Source organism: Brassica rapa, chromosome A03 (genome assembly GCF_000309985.2).
Source record: "Brassica rapa cultivar Chiifu-401-42 chromosome A03, CAAS_Brap_v3.01, whole genome shotgun sequence".
In the NCBI taxonomy this organism is placed as follows: Eukaryota; Viridiplantae; Streptophyta; class Magnoliopsida; order Brassicales; family Brassicaceae; genus Brassica; species Brassica rapa.
Window position 1 is genome coordinate 26,467,548 of NC_024797.2, and position 22,344 is coordinate 26,489,891.

Below are 22,344 nucleotides of genomic sequence, written 5' to 3' on the forward strand. Positions count from 1 at the left end.
AAGATTGCTATTAGACTTGTTCTCTATGTTTGTTTTAGTAACATTCAACCTAATAGATTAGATGTTTGAGTTGCTTTACCAAAAGAACATTCATCTAGAGATAGAGCTTGTTTAGCTTAGTGTCTAGGCATAAGAAAAGTGTTTGATTGATAGTTTGACACCTTTGGATTGGATCTACATCACCCAAGATCAAATGCCTAGCCCCATGAGTCTTCTTGCTTCATATTGAGAAAAGAAAGATCATTACTTTATTGCATTAGCTTATTAGTTCTTAGTTCATACCATTTTTAAAACCGGATTGCACTTAACTTAAACATGAACTTGCATTCTCTTTGCTTTAGAATCACCTAGGATTGGTTCGATAATCTTTTATACTAAAACATTTGATTATGAGCCTTGAAAACTCCTAACACCATAAATTTACAGTAAAAGTAAAATTAGTAAAAAAAAATAGCACTTGATTATAGATAAATTGATGGTGACAGTGATATACTCCATTAAATTGGTCATAATTCATTTTGATATTACTTAATTTTACCAATTTAATTAATTAATTAAGATTAATTTAAACTGATTTAAACACATTAAAATTATCTGAGTCATTTAAATTGAATTTTCCACAAACGTTAGAGCCGGCCCTGTATTCAGTACCTTTATTGTCGTCAACTCATATCACGATAAGATATCGAAACAAACGTTTAATCAGTAAAATTTACTTATCGGATTTAATGTAACAAAAAACGGTCGTCCAAATTAATCAATACCACTAGGCAGTTGATATGCGTATCTAACCTATACTAAAAGGGTTATATGAGCATCAGAGAGAGTGTCCACGTAGGACAATTAAATCATCCAATCAGAAGGCCTCTATAGGACACGTCAGACACGCGTTGAAAAACCCTTATTTTCCCAAAATCGAATCTCGGACCTTTCTCTTCGTCTTCTCCGTCTTGGTTTCGTGCGTTTACAAATGATCATAAACTTCACAGGCCATTTGCTTTTGGAAGTATACTCATGAGACGAAGGCTACTCATGAGACGAAGGCTTGCACTGCGACTTCGCGTGCCTGATCTATACCCTCCTGATGACGAAGCTCACGGAGGAGTGCGTGAAGTCGATCGTCTGCGACGCGGTCGAGATCGAGAGGAAGTTTGTGTGCGACGCGCTTCCGTGTGCGTTGGTGTGGATGACCCGTGAGCTGATGAGTCAGTATATCGAGTCCGTGATGGATAGGCTTTTGGGTGCGCTTGGGTACGGGAAGGTGTACGGTTTGATTGGATGGAGTTGATTTCGCTTCAGGGGAAAACAAACTTCTTCGAGAAGAGAGTTGGTGACTACCAGAAAGCTTCTGTTATGTCTAGCTTTAATGGAGGCGGCGCGTTTGATAATCATTGAAAGGCTAGGTACTATTGCCAAATTGCGAAGCCCTTTTAGTCCTTAGCAGTCTCAAGGTTTTTTCTTCTTTCACTCAAATGCTTGGACTTTCTGTAGAGATTTGATTTTGTAGCATAGAAAGGAGCTCTCATGTTTGGCTTTTTCTTTTTCTATGTAATATAATGGACTGATTTGAGATTTAAATCTTTGATTCTTCAGGTTGCTCTGTATGTTGGTGGTCTTTATATTTGTGGAAAGGTTGGAGATTTTGATTTAGCTTTTGATTTGCCTCTATAGTTTTGAACTCTTTTCATTATATGAACATGTTTTAAAAACTTGCAGATTGGATGGGAATCTGTAATGAAAATGTGACAAGACACACGAGAACTGTTCTTCTATGAAACATTTCAATATTACAACCCTCTCCTTCTCATTGTAAGTCTTTGTCTAAATCAGAAACTCAAACCCTTAACGTGTGTTTCATTCCTCTAATATATATTCAATTACTTTCAGACAATGATGGTTTGGCTCTGGGGTGTTAATCTGTGGGTCTTTTCTCGAACTGGAGTCGATTACGCAGCAATATTTTATCTAGGACCAGATCATCATAGTCACAAAGAGATATGGAAGGTATTACAATTCCTTAGTTACCTACCATCTTTATCCAATGATTTTCTAAAACCCATCATACTCTAAAATCCATCTCAACGCAGATTGTCTACATCGACTGCATAAAAGTAGGACGTATTCTTGGTCAAAGGTAATTTTGTTTGCTTTAAATCTAATTGATTCATGCATATGTAATCTGAAACTATTTTTTCTCTGAATCCTATAACGTTTTGTTACAGATGATGATCATGTGGCTTTCTCACTGCTGCTTTTGCTGAATCACTATGGTTTACCCCAAGAGCGAGGTGATAAGTAGATATTTTTCGATGAGTATTATAGTTAAGCCTTAGACTACAGCTCAGATTCATCGAATATGCTTGTGCGCTTTATAAGCACTTCATTGTGCTCTTTCTTAAGGAGCTTCAGATATCTGCTTTCAGGTTTACGGTTTCTGTTGCTGCACACCATTTTAAATAGAATTCATATTATCAGTTTTTTCTTATATGTGTTTGTTTTGAGCTTCATCTGCTTAAGCCACCGTCGAGTCATGTGACCGGAAACAGGAACAGTAGGCATACAGCTAGGAATAATGGGTATGTCATATTTCCAATATTTCCTTTTTTAGCTTTCCCCCAACATTTTCAGTTTATTTATCATAATCTGTCTTGATGGGTTGGTGGAACTCCTCAGCTTAAATTATCTACGTTATAATAGGTGTTGTATAAAGTTGTAAGACTTTCAGCTTAAAGCACTGCAAATTCCATAGCTCTGAAGAAAAATGACAAGGCCGTAAACCGAGCAAGGAACGAATATTTGGAAAAGGTATTTGCATAGAAAATGATTGGGCTTTGGCATTGTAAGCTTTTGATCTGTTCTCAAACTAGGTGCACATAATGCTATGCTTATTCGAAGGCATCACAATTGGTATTCAAAAGTCTGAGAGAGACTCTATAGTTCGTCTGTCAAGCTTCCCAAGTTTATTCATTCTCCAAGTTATTAGTTATTTTCCTATATATTATCATTTTAAGTTCCACTCCTTTTTTTTCTGTGACTTTTTATCTTATGTAGTAGCATATTGAATATCCTATTTTAAGTTCCACTCTTTTTTTTCTGTGACTTTTTATCTTATGTAGTAGCATATTGGATGTCATTTTTCTTCAGAGCTACTGATAAGAACCTAACAATCTCAGAATTCACAAGTTTCTATGCGGTGCTGAAGTCATTTTCTGTTCCAGAACCTAGAATCCCGTGGCCATAGTCACCATTTCAACCGCGGTAACCCTACTTTGGGTCAGCTTGCGTACCATTACATTGCAGTTAAGTTCAAGCGGATTAACTCTTCCTTGACCGGTAAAAGGTTGTTTGTTTCTTTGACTAAGATTTTGGACCCGAACAGAGCTCCGTCTCTCAAGTTAGCTATGGAGAATCCAAAATGGACTGAGGGGAAAACAAGTATTTGGATGAGTGAATACTCAACGTATATCACTTAGCCAAGTTCCTTCTCAAATTAGTGTTTCCACGTTAAAAAAAGGCTATTGTAAATGGGGACCACTTGCTTGTGTATATATTCTTACACATTGATGTTAGTTGATTAAGATTCAGTTCAGCAAACTCATCTCATCTTTGAACTTAACCAGTGCAGCTCCTGAATTGACCATGACTTGAACCCCTCTAACCATCAAAAGTCCTAAAATGGACGCTTGCATGAACAAATTAACAATTCTAGCTGTCTCTGGTGGAGTAACGGACAATATTCACCGACTCACCCAGAAACTCCAATGTTTTTCTGTCAAACAAAACAAGCCATCCTTCCTACTTTAATCTGTAAGTGCATATTAATGATATTTTTTCTCTTTGCTTCTTTTATAAGCTTCAAGCTGTCTGAGAAGTACACGTCAAAAGATTGAATCCTACGTGGAAAAGATGCATGAGCTCAGGGCCTATGTACTCCCCTTGATCAGCATCCATAATGAGCTAAGAAATGACTTTTGTCTAACACATTAATAGTTTATCTGACTAATTTCATTAAGTAACTAAAAGGTTTTTTTATATGAATGTTGTTGAGTTTCCGTTGATACCATATGCTGTTCAGTGTTCACACAATGAAAGCCAACGAAGAAGTGAACCGGGAAAAACCATACAAAATAAATAAATGTTGTAGAATGTTATTATATTTTTGATTTTTTTTTTTCATTTGGAATTCACTTTGCCACATGAAACAAAGGTAATAAGTAATAACATGATTCTCCTCTAACAGAAAAATAACATGATTCTCATGCGTATACAGTTGCTTTTTTTACCACCATTGTTTTAAGATATATTAAAATAAATCCATAATGATTTTCTAATAACGATATTATGAAAAGCAAAACAGACGAGAAAAGAGAATACAATTTATAAAACCACAAATTCAGTACTGATCCTAAAACCGAACAAAAATTTCAATCATTTATTAAATCTAACAAATTGTTTTAGCGAGAACTCAAATAGTTAAAGATGAGAAATTGGACTATAATAAAGACCTAATTAGTTTTGACCAATTTTCTAAGATAATTCTAATAAAATTTTAATCACAATTTAGTGTACAAGGGTCAAAATGACCAAAATATGTTTCATTATAAAGGTAGAAAATACTTATACTCATATGATTAACTACTATAGACTAAAGGTTTAAATTTGGAGTGGTGCTCTTTATGATTTTAATATATATAATTAAGATTTAAAATTTATAATTTTAAAAATGGTTTTAAAAAGAATTTTTGGATTTCAAAATATATTTTTTAAATTGAAAAAAATCAAAAGCAATTTCGAATTAAATCGTTTTTTAAATAATTATTTTTATTTAACATTTATTAAATTTATAAAATAGAGATATAAGTGTCCTTTATCTCTTTAATAAAATATCTTTTAGTCATTCTCCTCCTTACATGTTTTTTGTGAAGAAAACATTTTAGAGTGTTTTGGGATATTTTCCTTTATTTTTTTGTTATATCTATTTGACATTTAATATATTTTAGATACTAAAACAATAAAGTTTAGTTTAAAATAGTTTCAGAGTCATAAATTGTTTTATTTTTCAGTACAGTATGAATATAAAAGTGTTCATACTTCATAGTCAAATAAAATCATATATAAAGTCATTTTTATTTAATTTTTTGTAAAAACACCCGGGCGTAGCCCGGGAAAGGTTCTAGTATATATGAAAAATTGTAAATTAATTAAAGATGAAGAACATACATTATTCTTAAGTATCATTACATAGAACTCGATACTTAAACAATCTTACAAATACATGTCAAGAGAAAAAGCAACCATACAAAAACAAACGGTTTCATAGAAATGAAACTCCGCGTATAAACCACACTTATTCATTCAGGAAAAAAAAAGACCACACTTATTCATTATTATACGGAGAACACCTTTAAAGTACATCGAGAGAGTGGTAATTTTGATGGTGATGGTGATGATATCATGATAATCATGATGATGTTGATTAAGCTTTGAGGACGTGGTCATCCATGTCTACAACCATGCTCTTGAGTAGTTTCATGTAGCTACTTGGTTCGGGGACTTCATCGTTACGCTTCTCCCAAACCATAGTGATTTTGCATATGCAACTATCTTCAGTCTTGGGAATAAATTGGCCGATGAGGTCATAAACCTTGAACAGCTCCATCACGTGACCTTCAAGTCCTCTAACCGTCATTGTTTTATTCTCATCGTCTATTTCTCTCTTCTCCTTAAATACCTCCTGCTTTCCATCTTTATATGCATGTGTTCATTAGTTATATTTGGTCATATTCATATGAAATGATGCACTAAATTCTCAACATGATCAGAATTGTAACTTGAGCAGTATAAAGTACTACCATAATGTCCATAACCGTGACATACGTAGCTGCGTATAATTCAACTCACATGTGTTGTATACTTGTATGTATGAAATTTTAAATAAATGAATACCCAATGTGTAGTTCCGAATCTTGATACCCCCGTGGGAGTCCCATTCGCCGTCGAACGGTAACATTTTGAATGTGGTGGCCGATGGCATCAGGGAAGAGAAAATTTTCGCTCTTCCACCTCTTGTAGTGTTTCTCCGCCGTCCCTTTTAAAGGAACCTCCGTAACGTATGTTCCCGATGTCGCCATTTCTCTCTCTCGTCTTTATGCTTAGTCTCTCCTTTCTGGTTTCTTTGATGGTATAACTCCTTGTCGTCGCCATGACTTATACATAGTGAATGTGATAATACCGTTTCTTCTCGCGTTATTAATATGGGCAGTTGGCACATGATCATTTAGAAGATAATCATATCATGCCCATATACACTTATGGTGTGTATTCTCCTTTTTCCTTAAGTATATTTTTTTTACATCATCTTCAACCTAAAATAATATATATATATATATATATATATATATATATATATATATATATATATATATTCGAATTTGATCCATAACATAGCGGTCCATTAAATAGTTCGGATAAGGTGTAATTAATTTTTAGTTGTGCTCCATTGGGAATTTGGGGTCTGTATAGTCTTTTAAGTACAATAGAAATGCATGATTTTTTGAGATCTAAATTATTGGAAGTTGTGAGTCCTGGTGGCAACGTCATAGCAATGTAGATCGCTAAAAGTGTTACGCAAGGTCACCGGTATCAATCATATACATCGCTTGTGGCGGCCTAAGTTGGTTACAGGATTTGATTCTAGGAGAAAGCTCAGATGGATAATGATAGTGGAGGATTGACGCTATTGCGAGGATGTTCAAGCACCGTTTTCGTAGTTTGTTAAAGTCTTTTTACTTTAACGTTGTCCCTCGTTTGAAGCTGAACTCTGGTTTATTCGTAATGATATTTACAATTGATGCCAAAAAAATTATTGGTCATACCTAAAATCTGTATTTTGCTGACAAAAAAAAAAATACTTGGTCATATCTTTTCCACGATTTTGATATGTCATCTATAAGACTATATAATATATGTATATTTCAAGAAACATTTAATGATTTAGTAATCAAGTTAGGGTGATCTAATGGTTTAAGGATTCACCATGAGATCATTGGATACTAAGTTCGAGTTTTTCCGATTTGGTTTTGATCACCAGTGCCGTGCGAAGGTTTTTGGAGGCCCGAGTCGAGTTCAAAAATACATTTTACATGATATCTTTTTAATAATAGTTTTATTTAAATTCAAATTATATAAAATACTTTTAATATATATAACACTAAGAAGATTTAAATTATTACATAAACGTTTTCTAAAATTTCTTCACCAAAATTTTATAAAAAAAAAATAAATCATGATCACAAGTACGAATTTGTAATATAAATACAAAGATACAATTTTTTGATTGAAATGTTGGTATCTGTCAAAAAGGTAAATCTTAGCATTTAAATTAAATATAATAAACTATATATTCGAAATATTATAATTTTTTTATCAAATTCTCATATATATATATAAAATAAATCTAATTCATAACATATAAAAAGAAGACCAATGTGGATCAAATATTTGCAGTTTCTTTAGAAGTAGAATCTTTATTGTTTTATATAAAATAGAGCAAAAATAATCGTAAACCTAGTTTTTCTAAACAGAAGTCAAATTCAAAATCAAATAAAAATAAAAATCAAGCTAAAAAATATATTAACTACCATGTAAAAGTATATTTTGTAATTAGGGGCCTGAAATTTTTACAAACTTTGGGGGCCATACACAAATGTCTTTTTCTAAAGCAAGCACGGCTCTGTTGATCACGAATGACTTTATGGATGATTTTTTTTTTGCAAAAATGCGAATTTTCATATAAAATGACGTGGGATTGTAACTTGGTACAATAAATTTTAGACAGTCTAGAATTAACCTTCGTAAAAAATACTTATGCGATTGTTTCTTCAAATCATGATCTCCTCTTTCCCTTCTTTTTTCTTTATGGAAATTTTCCTCTTTGCCATTAAATTCCTTTGTTTTCTTTGTCACTTTATGCGGGGTGCTGAACTATGTCAATTCAAATGCCAATTTCTTCAGACCTCTTCTAATGATCATCAACTATTGCTTTTTTATATTGAGGGAAACCTAAATCACTCATAAACTTTCAGGATCTTCATTTTTGGAGCGGATAAATGGCTCACCCCTTACTTTCCTTCTTCTGTTGCTAATCTGGTTCAGTCTGATTTTTTTTAATCTGAATTATTCTGTTGGGCTGCAACAAATAAAACTGGGGAGGGCTTTTGTATCCTTTTTCAACTATTTTATCAACAAGAAGAAACAAGAAACAATGTATAGTGTCCGTCAATGCAGACACATCAACAAATTCTTACGTTATTTACTATTTAAATGTTCTTTTATAGTACTAAAGTTCAACTATATATCGATTCTTTTTTTTTTAGTCAAGCGAGTTAAAATTCGTCTTTCATTCTATTTTATATAATCTGCTGGAAACATTCTTTTGTTCATTAGGGCTTCTATAATCGGAATAACATGAATTATATAAAGTACAAACATACAATAAACTGTAAAACAAAAAACAAAAACCATACTTATCAATAGTAACACATTTTATCTATGTGTCAGCACACAATTTTCAAAATAAAACATGTAATTAGTTAGTAACATTCATAGAGTTTAATATCCATCTTAACACGGAAATACCTAGCCCCTTGAAATAGATCCGTCACGAATGTGGCGATCCCACGAGCCATGAAGAAATCACCAGTCCCACCAACGACCGATAGATCTCTTGTCGGCTCCATCATCAAGTCTGCGCCCATTATGTTCAATGTGCCTTTGTGTTCCGTTGAGTTAAACACCAAGGTGAAGGAAAACCACGAGTTGAAGTCCGTCTTCATGTCATAGAAATAGAAGCCTTGTGCGCGAGCCACGGGTTCGGAGAGATAGTTCTTGTCCATTGTTATGGGGCCATCAAAGATCACAAACTTACCAAACTTGAAGTTTCCTAATCCCGGAGGGCTCACGATAGCGGCCGAGGTTGCGTTTGCTACGTTGTCGCCATCGTAGAGGATGTCATGGAAGTAGAAAGAGAAATGTTTGCATGGTTTTCTCTGATCCAATGTTTTACGGTACGAATAAACGGTATCGGAAAAGAGTAGAACTAATAAGAAGAATGAGAAGAGGGCTTTGAAGAGTTGTTTCTCTACAAGAGATGCCATAATTAGCTAGAGACGAGTAGTGAGGATATGTAAAATGAAGATCTTCTAAACCCATTTATATAGAAGTGTTATTCACTTGATTTAATTAAGAGAATTTATTTGGATAAATGAGAAAAATTTAAAAGCTTTATGGGTCTTCTAAATGGGTTGTTGATGTTTTCTCAAATTATATTTTAAATCAAAATTAGCGTAAGGAAGTAAACCGGGGTTGGTGACAAGTTAATTTCACTTTCTTCAAAGATTTAATGATTAATACTATTAAACCGTTTGGTGATCACTGTTGGGTCCAATCTATTAAGCATAAAGTCGAGGCTGATAAGACATAAATTGACATAGAAAAAGAATGTGTTAAGCGAAAATTGAAAAAGGACAGTTATTGGAAGAGAAAGTATTTAGGAACATTGCCTTAGTAGTTAGTATTACGATTTACGAACGCCCATCACCCATGTGCGGTCCAGTGGTTAAAGTATAGGTGACTTGTCAAATAAATCACCAAACCTAGGCACGTTCAAGCTTTTTTCAACAATTTTTTTTTGAACAAATCAGATAGCGGTTTAGTCAAACAAAACTATCGGTTTAGAATACACATAAAATATTTTTATATATTTTTTATACTAACTTGTTTTTTTGTTATTTGCGCATTCTAATTTTTCTATTACTATTTTTCAAAATCCAGTTTTGTAGTATCTTGAAGTCTAATCTTAGTATCTTGAACATTCCTATTAGGATATTGTTTGATTCATTTAGTTATAAGAAAATATAAAGATATGAAAATAAAACTCCACCCGACATACAATAGTATTGTGGTTGGGCTGTAACACGACTCTACTCATACCAAACATGCGAAAATCAAGAGAATAGAATGTATAATTGATTGGTTTATACATTCTAGAACCTAACGTTTATGGATTGCTTGTTTGGTTGAACGATAGCTTTTTCAAAGAGAATTTCATAGTTTCGAACAAAACTAATTGATCTCAGATTTTAGATACGTATATAAACTAAAGAACAACAATATTTTTGTTACCGAAAACTTTTTTTTATTACTTAAAATCACGAACCAAACTTGTATTGTTGACAGGAAAAGGATCAGGTTTGTATATCTAACTTATTTTATATGATTATTGTGTGTTTCAGGATAAATTAGTTAATACATGGCCATCTCATGGAGAGTAATTATTCCCTCTCTCGCTTTACTTTCGGTGTAAGACAAACGTACAAAAGAAACATCCGAGAAACTTCCAATCAATTAATTTCAACATACCAGAAAATAAAACTTTCAATCAATTAAGAAATCGTATTTTCTAATATTTATTTTAAAAACTAGAATAAGAGTCAATACTATTGTCACTAACTCCTTTTCCTAACACGTGAAATAAAAGCACAAATGGCAAAAAGTCAAACAAGAGGATTTTTTCTTTAAAACAGTTCAAAGGGGTTTAGTTGCCTAACTGCTCTTTTGTCCCTTAATGATTTAAAAGTAGACCCATGTCGAAAGTAGACGGCTTTTGGTTCATGAAAAACAACTTCAGTTCTAACTTCGTTAAATTTTAAAGCTACGAAGAATTAGCGTAGTGTCTGAAACTCTTGGATTACCTAAATTAAATTAAGGGATCGCAAACTTGATTTATTTTGGGGGGAGTTCTACTTTCCTGAAGAAAATTAATTTAATAAAGATGTACGGTCTGCGGGATTAGAACTTCATATTCATTAAGTCTATAAGTCAGATTTTTGTAGATTGTGTGACATATGGATCATGATGTATTGTAAACGAGATTGTATTAACATGACGACCTTTCATGATTTCATTTTCTCTCGTCATCCGCCAATTATCTAGACGAGACTAAATAAATATTAAACTTAGCATCAAATGATATCGAATTGGCACATGAACTGATGACCAAATAAAAAAATGCCATCTGAATGTAAATTGCTTAGATGTTTTACTAATAACAATCATGTTCAAAACGTTGACTAATAATGGGCTTTGTAATACTTCCACTTTGCTAATCTAATCCATATAGAGATCAAATGAATTTTTTAACACAGAAATCATACATTCACATTTAATATTTTACATTATGAAACAGATGTTATTACACAAGCCAATTCTTTTGACCTTTCAAATCTTGGAATCACAAAGATAATCCCTTAAGGACTCTTGGAATCCTCAACCGGCAACACTCCTTTCGTGGTGCTCTTCAGAACTCCCACCGCCGGAGAATCACAACTTGCTACATATTGTTGCACCACCAACACCGACGCTGACGTGGAAACACTTTCACTTGAAGTTAACAAATTCCCGACAGGCCCAAGCTCCGGCGTGTCGCTTCTTCCCACGTTTAACCCCGACGCCACCGAACCTTCCGGTGACTTCCCCACCAAGAAAAGATTGCTTCTTGAATATTCTTTTATAACCTCGCAAATTTCATCGTGGCATCTCACGATTTTATCTTCGTAAATGATCTTAGATTCGATGTCTGAATCAGAACGAGAGCTTTCTTGTTCTTTAACCTTTGCTTTAAGTTCGGCTATAGCTTCTATATCAGTCAACTTAGTTTCTCCTGAACATGAACCGGCTTGATCTTCGGTTATCTCCAGCTTCACATTTTCCGGTTTAAATTCTTCACTAGGAATAAACCGAATCACGGTTAGGCTAATACCAGGATGTTCCGCCATACGAACCGCAAACGCTAACGCCTCGCGATCATCATTCCCTCCAAAAAACAAAACCGTTATCACCAACGTGAAATCACTGGACGCGACTCGTGTCGTACCACCAAGGCCACGATCAACAAGAATCGCGACAGAACATGGAGCTTCCTCCATAACCTTCTTGTTAATCAAACGGTAGTCGTTCCTTGTCGTCTCCCACGTTCTGTCAAGCCTAACGTGCTTATGAAACGGAAGAATCACCATAGCGGTGCGTTTGCTTTCAGCGCTTCGGCATATATCTTCATGTATAGTCGCCATAGCTGAGATTGCTGTCATTGGACGCACTGAGACACGGCTGAGTCTCTGGAAAGCCTCGAATGCGACCACCACCATGTCGGAAGAGTTCCCGGTTTTGTCCTTGTTCCAGAAAGGGAGACCGTTTCTTCTGACCTTATGTGCCATTAGTATAGCTGATGATCTCTCCGAGAGCTCCATGAGATGCATGGCGTAGACTGATAGACTTTCTTTACGGTTCGTGCCTCGTGATGCTTCTATGAGGTTGACTATTGTGGGAATGTTCATTATACTCTGGAAACAGAACATAAGACAAAGCGGTTTGTTGGACTGGTTTGTGTCCTCGACCGTTCGGTTATTGTACTCCCCTTTGGTTAAGGATTTGCCCGGTTTATAAACTGCTAAAACTAGAGGAGTCGTCATGAACGTGGTGACTATAGCCATTAGAACCATTATAGCAAAAACTTGATCGTTCAAAACCTGCGAGAAACATCAAACTTAGGTAAATGCACAGTAAAAAATCAATAAATTAATATTCGATAAATTAATAAACATGGTAAATTTATAAAGTCTAAGTTAGATTACAATCTCAACATTATTAATTTATAGATTTGAATGTGTATATATATTCATAAGTGAAATCTACGGACTTACCCCTCTGTCTCTACCAATGTTGAGGACAATGAGCTCAACAAGACCTTTCGTGTTCATCAAGAAACCTAGTGCTAATGACTCGTCAAGGGGAACTTTGCAGTAAAGGGAAACCACCACCGTGCCGACGATCTTACCAAAACAAGCATTGAATATAACCAAAACCAACAGTCCCCAAGACTGAGCTCCTTGTATGGTCGCAACATCAGTCTTCAAACCGCTTGAGACGAAGTAAAGCGGCAAGAAAAGGCCTGACACGAGATCCTCAACTTTCTCAACCAAAGAACTCGCGAAATGACCTTCTTTAGGGAAGATAACACCGATCACAAACGCACCGAACAGCGCGTGAATCCCAATAAGGTCCGTCACGAAGCTAGCAGCAAGAACAACACCTAACGTGAGACACACGTAATGTTCTTTAACCGGTTCCCCTTCAGGACAACGTTTCGCAAGCCACTGCATCCCTGGCTGCACGGCAAAGATACAGAACAGGACAAAACCGCAACCGGCAAGAAACACCCATAGAGATGTTAAAGGAGAGCTCCCGTCGCCGGAGAGAGCCACCGCTAGAGCAAGTAGGATCCAAGCTGCCACGTCATTAACCGCAGCGGCAGACAAAGCAATCTTTCCAATATCAGTTGTAAGAAGCTTGATCTCAGCGAGAATACGAGCCAAAACGGGGAAAGCTGTGATGGAGAGAGCAACGCCCATGAAGACAAGGAAAGGAGCTTTGCTAACACCATCGGCAATGGAGCTACGGAGAGCAAACGAAGTTCCGATGCCGAAGATGAAAGGGAGAGTGATTCCGGCTAGAGCGATGGAGAGAGCTTTCTTTCCTGTCCGCTTGAGGGATTTGGGATCAAGCTCGAGACCAACGAGGAAGAGGAAGAAGAGGAGTCCTAGGTTTGCAAGTGTGTCTAACACCGTTAGACTCTTTGCTGGAAAAACAGTGCTGAGAAACTTTGAGCTCTTCCCAAGAGCTGATGGTCCAAGTAATATTCCACCCTAAAACCCCAATCACAACATGACAAAACATAAATTTACATATATTTTCAAAAACATTTACAGTTGTGTATCACTACTATTTGCCAGGTAACTGTAAGAAAAGTATGTATATTTATAATCAACCTTCTTGAAATTTTATGAAAATATATCTTCCAACGTTAATAGAACGTTTGGAAGTATAAACAAAACAAATATATGGATATTACAAAACACAAACTTAGAAGGAATTACGCTATATTTTCAAAAAAAAAAATATAGGCACAATTGTGTATTACTACCTATTTGCCAGTTAATCATAAGAAAAGTTGCATTTATGAATAATCAATATTAATGAATCGAAAAGAAAAAATTATTGAAAGCATCTCTTCCCGCATTAACAGGAACGTGTGCAAGTATAACTATAAATATAATAATGTGTGTAATATATACACTCAAAGCTTTGTGACAGCGAATTTAGTGGAAGAAAATGAATATTCTGATGAAAATTCCTGGGAATATACGTCATTAATATCTTTGACGACTAACTAAAGCGTATGATATATTGGTGCAGTCATTTAACAATAATGCTTATTTTCAAAAGTCCTTCAGTAATTGATCAATTTAGTAACCAATTTGACTTTTAATAAAGAAACGTTACCACTATCTCGGCGATGACACGTGGTTGCCGGAGAGGACGGAGGAGGAAAGCAAGAGCACGAGTAAGAAAAAGAACGATGCAGATCTGAAGTATCAGAAGAGGCAACGCGTAATGCATAGGATTCTCTCCCTGAAAGACTCCATTAGAGGTTGCTTTCATTGGTCCTGGACATGTTGTATCGTTTGTTCCCATACTATTTTTGTTTTGACAAATTTTGTAATTATATGGGAGTGAGAGAGATGGAGTATATGGCCTTTACTAGGGTTCTTTATATAGCCTCCAGTCTAGAGAAACACTGATAATACCCCCTGACTGCGCGGGAATTATTTATTCTTTCTTTATATAGAAAACATTATCTGAACGCTAGGGTTGGCATCTAACTAAAGAAGAAAACAAATAAATATCCATTCGACTTCTTTGTAATCAGGTCTAAATGTCTAATAGGTATTTCTCTCCCATCGCTATCATTAGTCATCTTTCTGTCGACGTAAAGTTGACCAAAAGCTTCTTGGTCGAGTTTTACTTTTACCTGGCTCCTGAGAACATAAGTAAGTATACCGTATATCTCGTACATACACACCAATTATATATGAGTAAACTCTCAGAATATAACACCGACGACCATTTTTATATCTCAACTGATGTAAATTATTGAGGTTGATGTATATATGTAGCACAAATGAATGAATAAGTTATATGGGGTTATATATTATTTTTGGATCCATTTATGCCTCAAGATTTTTACAGGTATACCCGTCATATGGGGTTAATATTTTGGAATCCATTTATAATTGGGATCTGAATCGGCTTTAGATCGACTGGTTATGTTATTTTGGAATCGTTGTGCCGGGTTGAACGTCTTCATATTGAACGTTTATGTTTTTTTATACTTCTAAGGTGAGCTGTTTGAATGTGTATGTTTTCTTCGTACTTGAAGCTGAAACAGCTCACCTTAACATGTCCTTAGTATGAGAACCTTTTTAGTTTGACCTATTTGGCTTGAAATGAATTCACTTTTGGGACAGAAAATATGTTTTGGGTCAACTTGAACCCTATACTATTGTAAGATGGATTCAAGACAAAAGCTACTAGTCTAAAAATACCTTGCGGTTTAAAATGAACAAAAAGTTAATAAAGATCTATGCGATAGTCATCAAGAATAATGGTATGGTTATTTTTTTTTTGCTTTATTTAGCACCCAAAAATCGTATCATATTGGTTATAATCCCGGTACTATAAAAATTGTCAATGGTGCAATAGTATCTATTCATGTTTGTTTTGACAAAGAAACTTTGTTATAATATTAACGGAACATATTATCCGTTCAACTAAATAAATTCAACGATGCTTGGCATGTCAGATTGCAAATTCAGAGTATTATCGTTTGATAAGTTAGGGGTTATTAGTAAGTTAACTTTCATGAACTTTAAAATATTTGAGATTCTATTGCTATTGGTTTTTGTATTTCAAAAATCTTAATAGAATTCATTATTATTGGTTTAAGAATTTTCAAAATTCATTCAGATCCGTTGTTATTCAAAAAGTTTAGCTATCATTGATTCTATAATTTTAATTAAATTTAGTGTTATTAGAAGATGAATTCTATCTATTTTTGCTCATAAGACTCAGCTTTTAAAATATCATATTCATATGTATCCATGTGATTTTTAAAATTCATGTGATAAAAAATTAGAAAAGAAAATAGTTATACTTACCAAATATATATTGTACTTTAAATCCAAATTATATGTCTAAAACTATAATTTATTACAATTTATATACTTTTACATTTTTGAATATATAATTATTTTTATATTGTTTTATCATTTTTGAATATATAAGTATACTTATATATTAAAAATATAAATAAAATCTTTTAAAATATTTTCAAAAAGCATTTTTGAATTTTAAAAAGAAAATTTGAAAAAGAATATTTAAAAAAAAAATTATAAAAAGTTCGAACTTAAAAACATATAATTCGAAATTTTTATTTTAAAAAAATTATTGCTATTTTTATTGTTTTATTATTTATATATTTATAAAATAAGGGGTAAAATAGTCTTTTGTATTTTTAATAAAACATTTTTTGTTCATTTTCCCATTTGAATGCTCTTTTTGTAACAAAAACTTAAAAGAAACTATTTAAGAGAATTGTCCAATTTTGTATGTATCACTATTATTATTTTTTAATTTGAAAGAAAAAATAAAATAATCATGCTATATGATTTAGAAAAAAATAAATTATATATTTCCTTTACAAAAAATGACAGAAAAGAGGTAATACAAATTCATGAAAATCTATACCAATCTAAAAAAATTATGATCAAATTTCATAAGTCAATCTATATAAATTTTCACAATCCACATTATATTTTTAAATCTATCAACTTTTAAATTTTACAAACTCTATACAAATTCTTCTCTCAATAACCCCCTTAATGTCAATGCTCGGTTGATTGAAAACATATAGAAATGTTGGTTAGTTCGTGGATCACTTAGAAAAATTAATTGTAACGTAAATAATGATAGTGATTGATAAACTATATTGCCATATATCTTATATAAACGATTATTTGTTTCAAAATTGTATACACATATATTATCATTAACCTTGAGTTGTCGAAAAGTTTGGGATATTCAATAATTTTAACCATGACTCATATGAATATGTAAGAAATAACAATCAGGAATCGATTAAAGTATGTTTAGATGCTTGATGTATAGTAAATTAAGGCATTATACAAATTAAGTAATGTGTGTTTAGTGTATAAAATAGAAAAATCGTGGTACCATAGTATGTTTAGTGTATGAAATAGAAAAATCGTGGTACCATAATCTCATCGAATGTGCACTGTGCAGTAGACGCCTGTATGTATCATGTCTGTCATGTTAAAGTGGTAAGCCACTCAAATTTATATGATTTTTTTCTTTTTACAATCAGAAATAACTATAATCAAATCAAGAAATTACGAGCCGGCGATATATATATTTTTTTTTCTTTTTAAACAGAATATGGAGTTTTGACATGTGTGAAAAGTAAATACCAATGATTATACGTGGACGTATAGCCTTTTCGGGCATGATAAAGGTTCGTTTCATTCGTCATTAGAACTTTTAATTAATACAGAAAAATTAGTTTAGTCATATAAATCGCTTTCTTCCGACAAAGTCAACTTTGTTATTAGTCCTACTAATACCTTGATGATAATACATTAGGAAGACTGACTATTCAAGGTATTAAATTAAATCAGAATTCGTTTCAACTTTCAGCTTTAAATTTTAATATGATAACCCGATGGATAATATAACATAATTCAATTAGTGGTTCAAATCGTCGGAAGAGAAAGTAAGTATAGTTAATTTTATTCACTTCTTCTTATTCGCTTTGGACTTGTATCGTCAACTCTCTTTTGCAGAATTTATCTCTTTTGTCTGTAATTACACGCATGAGCACAATCTTGAGTTTTGCAACGAAAACAAAGACCGGATACTTTTAAGTAGATTAGACACCGATGACTAAGTGTTTATCAATCATTATTATATTTATACGTTAAAGAATGAATATGAACAAAGAAAAATATATGAGGCGTCATAGTGAGCATACATACATAGACTTTCCTCCAAGCAATGTTGTGCAATCATGTATGACATAGTTTATTACAATGTCTTTTTTTGTATTTCAACTTGTCCAACCTTATCCTACATATATGACGAGATGCACATAGCTTCGATTGCGGGTTCAATTGGTGTTTAGTAGAGTAGTAACAAACAGAAGAAGAAACAAAAACAAGGGTAGGCAGTAAGATGTGAATGGTATTTAATTGGGCTTATTTACCAAATAACTAAAAAAAAAAAGAAAATTTAGATTTTGGGAGAGAGAGTAGAGAGAGATAGGAAGAGAAAATAGGAGAGGGGAGGAAATTTTGGTTAGTTAGTATATTTATGTTTTTTTCATGTATATAGGGCGCAATTTCCCTATTTAATTTAGTAGAGTTATATAAAGAAAATAGATATAGGAGAATAAAGTATTACATTAAGAGGAAAGAGTTACTTTGTAGTTTGTGTGTTCTCATAAATTAATATAATAAAAATAAATAAAAATGATTGGATATTTTAAATTTAGAAACTCAACCCAATAGTTTTTCATACGAGATTTAAAAAAAAAACAATCAGATTAGGTTTTTCAAAATCGTGAGAGATTGAAATAATTTATTAATATTATTTTATTATATTAAATTTTGGAGAAACCTACAAAATACTTTCCAATACAGATTATTTAATATTAAATATTAATATATACTTCATTTGTTTCATAATATATGATGTTTTGGTTTAGTGCACAAAGATTAAAAAACTTACTTTTTCTAAAAAGGTCAAATAAATATTTTTAAAATATAATCTTAAAATCATTTAACCAATTATTAAAAAGACTGTAAATTTTGATTGGTTAAACAATTTCCAATAAATTTAAAGTTATTTTTAAAACTTCAAACATCTTATATTTTGAAACAACATAAATCTTCTAAACATCATATAATTTGAAACGGAGGGAGTAAAAAAACATTTAACCCAAAACATCTTTTATTTTTTAGGTTTTTAGGTTCTTATGAAGATAAAAGAAAAAAAAAAGAATCAAAGAATTAATTAACACACACAATATTTTACGGCCCATTAAGTTGTTAAGAACATGCAAATAGACTATTGGGTTTCATGAGGCCCATGTTATTGTGTGAAATCATATCTGAATCTCATCTCTCTCCTTATGTATGAATGTCGTCAACATGATCTAAAACGCTCCTCCATACTCAAAATCTCATATCATATCGTCTTCTCTTTCTCTCCCTCCCCATCTCGCAAAACCCAGGGTACGTCTCTCTCCTTCCCTTCATTTTTGGGTATTTCATTTTATGTTAAAGAGACAATGATGAACTTCGTCAAGAGGGTTCAATAGGATCATGATTGGATTATTTCGCATTTCAACTAGTTTGTAAGATTTTGGGGAATCGTAGATCTCATTTTTATTCCGATTTTGGGTTATACAGATTGTGATTTTGAGCTTGTATTATTACTTGATCCGATTCAGGTTGCTTGTTTTTACAAAAAAGGCGTAGACTTTATTTGAAAGTTGACTTCTTTGTTGAAAAAAAAAACAGATCTTAAGATGGAATCCAGTGGCAATCATGGAGGGATCCAGCAACTGCTTGCTGCTGAACAAGAAGCTCAGCAAATCGTCAATGCCGCTAGGACCGGTAAATTTACAAATGCTCTCTTATTGGTTTTACCTTTTATTACATAGTTTGTAATAATAATGTCTTTGGTTGACAATATTCGAGACAATGATCAATGAGATTTTGACATATGTTTTTTGGTTTTGTTCAGCGAAAATGGCAAGGCTGAAGCAAGCCAAGGACGAGGCTGAGACAGAGATTGCTGATCACAAAACCACTACGGAGCATTCTTTCCAGAGGAAGCTCGAAGAGGTCAGATTACATTTTATAAATTTGAATTCTTTTTTTTTTTTAATATACAACAAACACTTGTTATTGATGAGAAAACTTGTCTGCTGGGAAAAAAAAAACAGACCAGTGGAGATTCAGGTGCAAACGTGAAGAGGCTTGAGCAAGAGACTGATGAGAAGATCGAGCAGTTGAAGAACGAAGCTTCCAGGATTTCCAGAGATGTTGTGGACATGCTTCTCAAACATGTCACCACTGTCAACAACTGAGATATATATATACCATCCGTCTTTGAGATGGTGTCGAGTGTTATTTTTGAGTGGATTTATTCATCATTCGTTTCTTTTATGGATTCCATGTTTCAACTGTTGCTTTTGATTTTGAACTTCAGCCTTGAGAGTTGCTGTACTCATCTCTCTGAAGACGTACAGAATACAGATCTTTTGTGTATTGTAATAAATTTCAGAACAAAAGGAAACCAATGATTTTTTTTTTTGTTTTGATCATGAAGGTTGTTAGTAACAACTTGTTACAATGAAATTCTAAATAAGATAAAGAGGGTCCCGTGAATAAGTCTGAGCATGAAATATTTTTATATCTTGCCTTGGTCATGTGTTAGTTAAACAAACCGAAGAAGTAAAGAGAAGATTCAACAAGGGTGAATAATACTATCGTCTAAGCCATTTGACTAATGGTAAATGATATGGGTAAACGACTTCAAAAATGAAGAAAACGCGGTGAAAGTTGATGATGTGGGTTGATTAACTATAAGATGGAACGTTTGTTCATTAATATTTCAACCAATAACAGTGGATTTTGTAACAGAGATATGAACTGAATAGCATATGATTTGTTATATTTAAACCATATCCTAGCCAAAGTATAGAGACGTATAGGTAGGTATGAAGATTTTTTTTTTTTTTTTGATCAAAGGTATGAAGATTATTAACCCAAAAACTGTAGGTGAGAAAAAAGGAGATCTCTCAAAAAGTCTTCAAAATGGTCTAAATTAAAATATATAAATAAATTACATTATTAGTATTTTAAAACTATGAAAATTTATTTTAAGAAAATCGCTTAAGATATTTGAGAATGAAAAATGATTTTGAAATACTTATAATAAAATCTAAATATTTAAATATATTTATATACTATGTTGAAAAATCTTTGGGAAATGCTATGAACCTCTACACACTAAACAACTGCCAGTTTTCTACATTATCTTGGTTTGTGTCCAATTCCACGTACCAATGAAGTAAAGAAAATTTATATAGCTGATTTCATTTATATTTTCCAACAAAATTAATATAGAAAGTACAAGATTTGTAGCTTATAAAAGACCCATCACTGCTTTTGCATACTTGTATTGTATCCATTGTGTATTTCCTTGCATCCATCAATAAATTTTATGTTACGCCTCTCTATTATTTCTCTCTACATCACACTGTCTTATGTTTAAGCTCTACTTCTCAGCAATTCTCTCCACCCAATACATGCATACATACCATCATCGTATCGCTCTAATTTTTCTATCAATCTTGTATCCTTCCACAAATTATCTTATGTCTCCCATTTTAAATCCTACATAGATCCACACATACGAATTATTCTTGTCTGAAGATCCATCCATTTACGATTGCTTTAACTTTTACATGAGATCTAGGGCTTCTTTATTTTTCTTCAAATCTTGCTGCATATATTTCAAGATCATGCTTTTCGGCTTGCTAGGGTTCTAGATCCATGGATGTATAGCGTACATACATACACGCACTAATTCATACCTGTAGTTTGTACGGAGAACATCATAAAATATCACTGTTTGGAATTAATCGTGTAGGAAATATAGATAGGTAGGGAGCTTCCTTTAGTCCATTCACAGATCATGATATGATCCAATTAGCTTCCGACTCATTCATCCAAATACCGAGTCACGAAAATTTCAACTTAGACTCGTTAAATGAATGAATGATGCGGTAAACAAATTGGATCATTGATTCTCTCTGATTGGACTGAAGGGAGCTCCCTCCTTTCATTTTTCTAAAATTCTAGTCCAGTCTTGAATTCCCATTCGTCCCTCCCTGTATAAAAAAAAACAATTCGTTTTAAAATATAGTCGCAGAGACATAACTGTTCTTATGTGTATGTCTGGTAGTGGTAATATAAACATTTGAGATCTTGGGTTTTTCTATGTTTCAGACTTTCTCTTGAATAAGGGAAGCAGAACATGACCATGGTGTGGTGAATATTTAAATCTGGTATCTCACTTTCTTCATATCTGTCTATCGAGTAAGGCGATCTTTATCTCCCTCCGCTTCATTTAACCATCTTTTTAAGTTAACCATGATTGGCATGATGAACCCTAGCGAGAAATTAGGTTTTTATTAATCTAATCGGAATACTACCAGTAATTTAATATACTTTATTATATTTATGTACAAATATATATATATAACCTTTGTGAGTTAATCATGTGCTGTTTTCTTATTTGAGT

At 33.1% G+C, this 22,344-nt stretch overlaps 3 protein-coding genes, 1 long non-coding RNA gene and 1 pseudogene across 8 annotated transcripts; 2 read left to right on the forward strand and 3 right to left on the reverse strand.

Moving 5' to 3' along the window:
* Positions 1 to 1,478: 1,478 nt before the first annotated feature.
* On the forward strand, positions 1,479 to 4,377 carry LOC103861426. 5 transcript variants are annotated; one of them, XR_004456479.1, is made up of 5 exons: positions 1,479 to 1,632; positions 1,717 to 1,809; positions 1,888 to 2,004; positions 2,088 to 2,134; positions 2,223 to 4,377. It is a non-coding gene; the product is annotated as an uncharacterized LOC103861426 (long non-coding RNA). The 5 variants fall into 5 exon arrangements; XR_004456481.1 differs by having other exon boundaries at positions 1,717 to 2,805; positions 2,868 to 4,377; XR_004456480.1 differs by having other exon boundaries at positions 1,717 to 2,576; positions 2,698 to 4,377.
* An 820-nt stretch (positions 4,378 to 5,197) lies between these two features.
* Positions 5,198 to 8,145, reverse strand: LOC103861427 (annotated as a pseudogene).
* Positions 8,146 to 8,390: 245 nt separating this feature from the next.
* On the reverse strand, positions 8,391 to 9,194 carry LOC103861428 (dirigent protein 6). Its single transcript, XM_009139133.3, has one exon. The coding sequence runs from the start codon at positions 9,153 to 9,155 to the stop codon at positions 8,592 to 8,594; it is 564 nt and encodes a 187-aa protein (XP_009137381.1). The 5' UTR covers positions 9,156 to 9,194; the 3' UTR covers positions 8,391 to 8,591.
* A 1,984-nt stretch (positions 9,195 to 11,178) lies between these two features.
* Positions 11,179 to 16,240, reverse strand: LOC103861429 (cation/H(+) antiporter 17). The gene is made up of 3 exons (XM_009139134.3): positions 14,398 to 16,240; positions 12,759 to 13,760; positions 11,179 to 12,584 (listed from the first exon to the last, which is right to left on the reverse strand). Exons 1-3 carry the CDS (start codon positions 14,587 to 14,589, stop codon positions 11,307 to 11,309), a joined length of 2,472 nt encoding a protein of 823 aa, XP_009137382.2. The 5' UTR covers positions 14,590 to 16,240; the 3' UTR covers positions 11,179 to 11,306.
* A 2,850-nt stretch (positions 16,241 to 19,090) lies between these two features.
* On the forward strand, positions 19,091 to 20,359 carry LOC103861430 (V-type proton ATPase subunit G2). Its single transcript, XM_009139135.3, has 4 exons — positions 19,091 to 19,262; positions 19,551 to 19,646; positions 19,777 to 19,877; positions 19,979 to 20,359. The coding sequence occupies exons 1-4, from the start codon at positions 19,160 to 19,162 to the stop codon at positions 20,120 to 20,122; spliced, it is 444 nt and encodes a 147-aa protein (XP_009137383.1). The 5' UTR covers positions 19,091 to 19,159; the 3' UTR covers positions 20,123 to 20,359.
* Positions 20,360 to 22,344: the final 1,985 nt, after the last annotated feature.

Excerpts from the sequence above, each read along its gene's own strand:
- LOC103861428 (XM_009139133.3), bottom strand. The coding sequence starts at position 9,155 with ATGGCATCTCTTGTAGAGAAACAACTCTTCAAAGCCCTCTTCTCATTC.
- LOC103861430 (XM_009139135.3), top strand. The coding sequence starts at position 19,160 with ATGTATGAATGTCGTCAACATGATCTAAAACGCTCCTCCATACTCAAA. Across the intron at positions 19,647-19,776 it reads CGTCAATGCCGCTAGGACCG|CGAAAATGGCAAGGCTGAAG; the intron begins GTAAATTTACAA and ends GGTTTTGTTCAG. Across the intron at positions 19,878-19,978 it reads TCCAGAGGAAGCTCGAAGAG|ACCAGTGGAGATTCAGGTGC; the intron begins GTCAGATTACAT and ends AAAAAAAAACAG.
- LOC103861429 (XM_009139134.3), bottom strand. The coding sequence starts at position 14,589 with ATGGGAACAAACGATACAACATGTCCAGGACCAATGAAAGCAACCTCT. Across the intron at positions 13,761-14,397 it reads GTGTCATCGCCGAGATAGTG|GGTGGAATATTACTTGGACC; the intron begins GTAACGTTTCTT and ends TTGGGGTTTTAG. Across the intron at positions 12,585-12,758 it reads ACATTGGTAGAGACAGAGGG|GTTTTGAACGATCAAGTTTT; the intron begins GTAAGTCCGTAG and ends TGTTTCTCGCAG.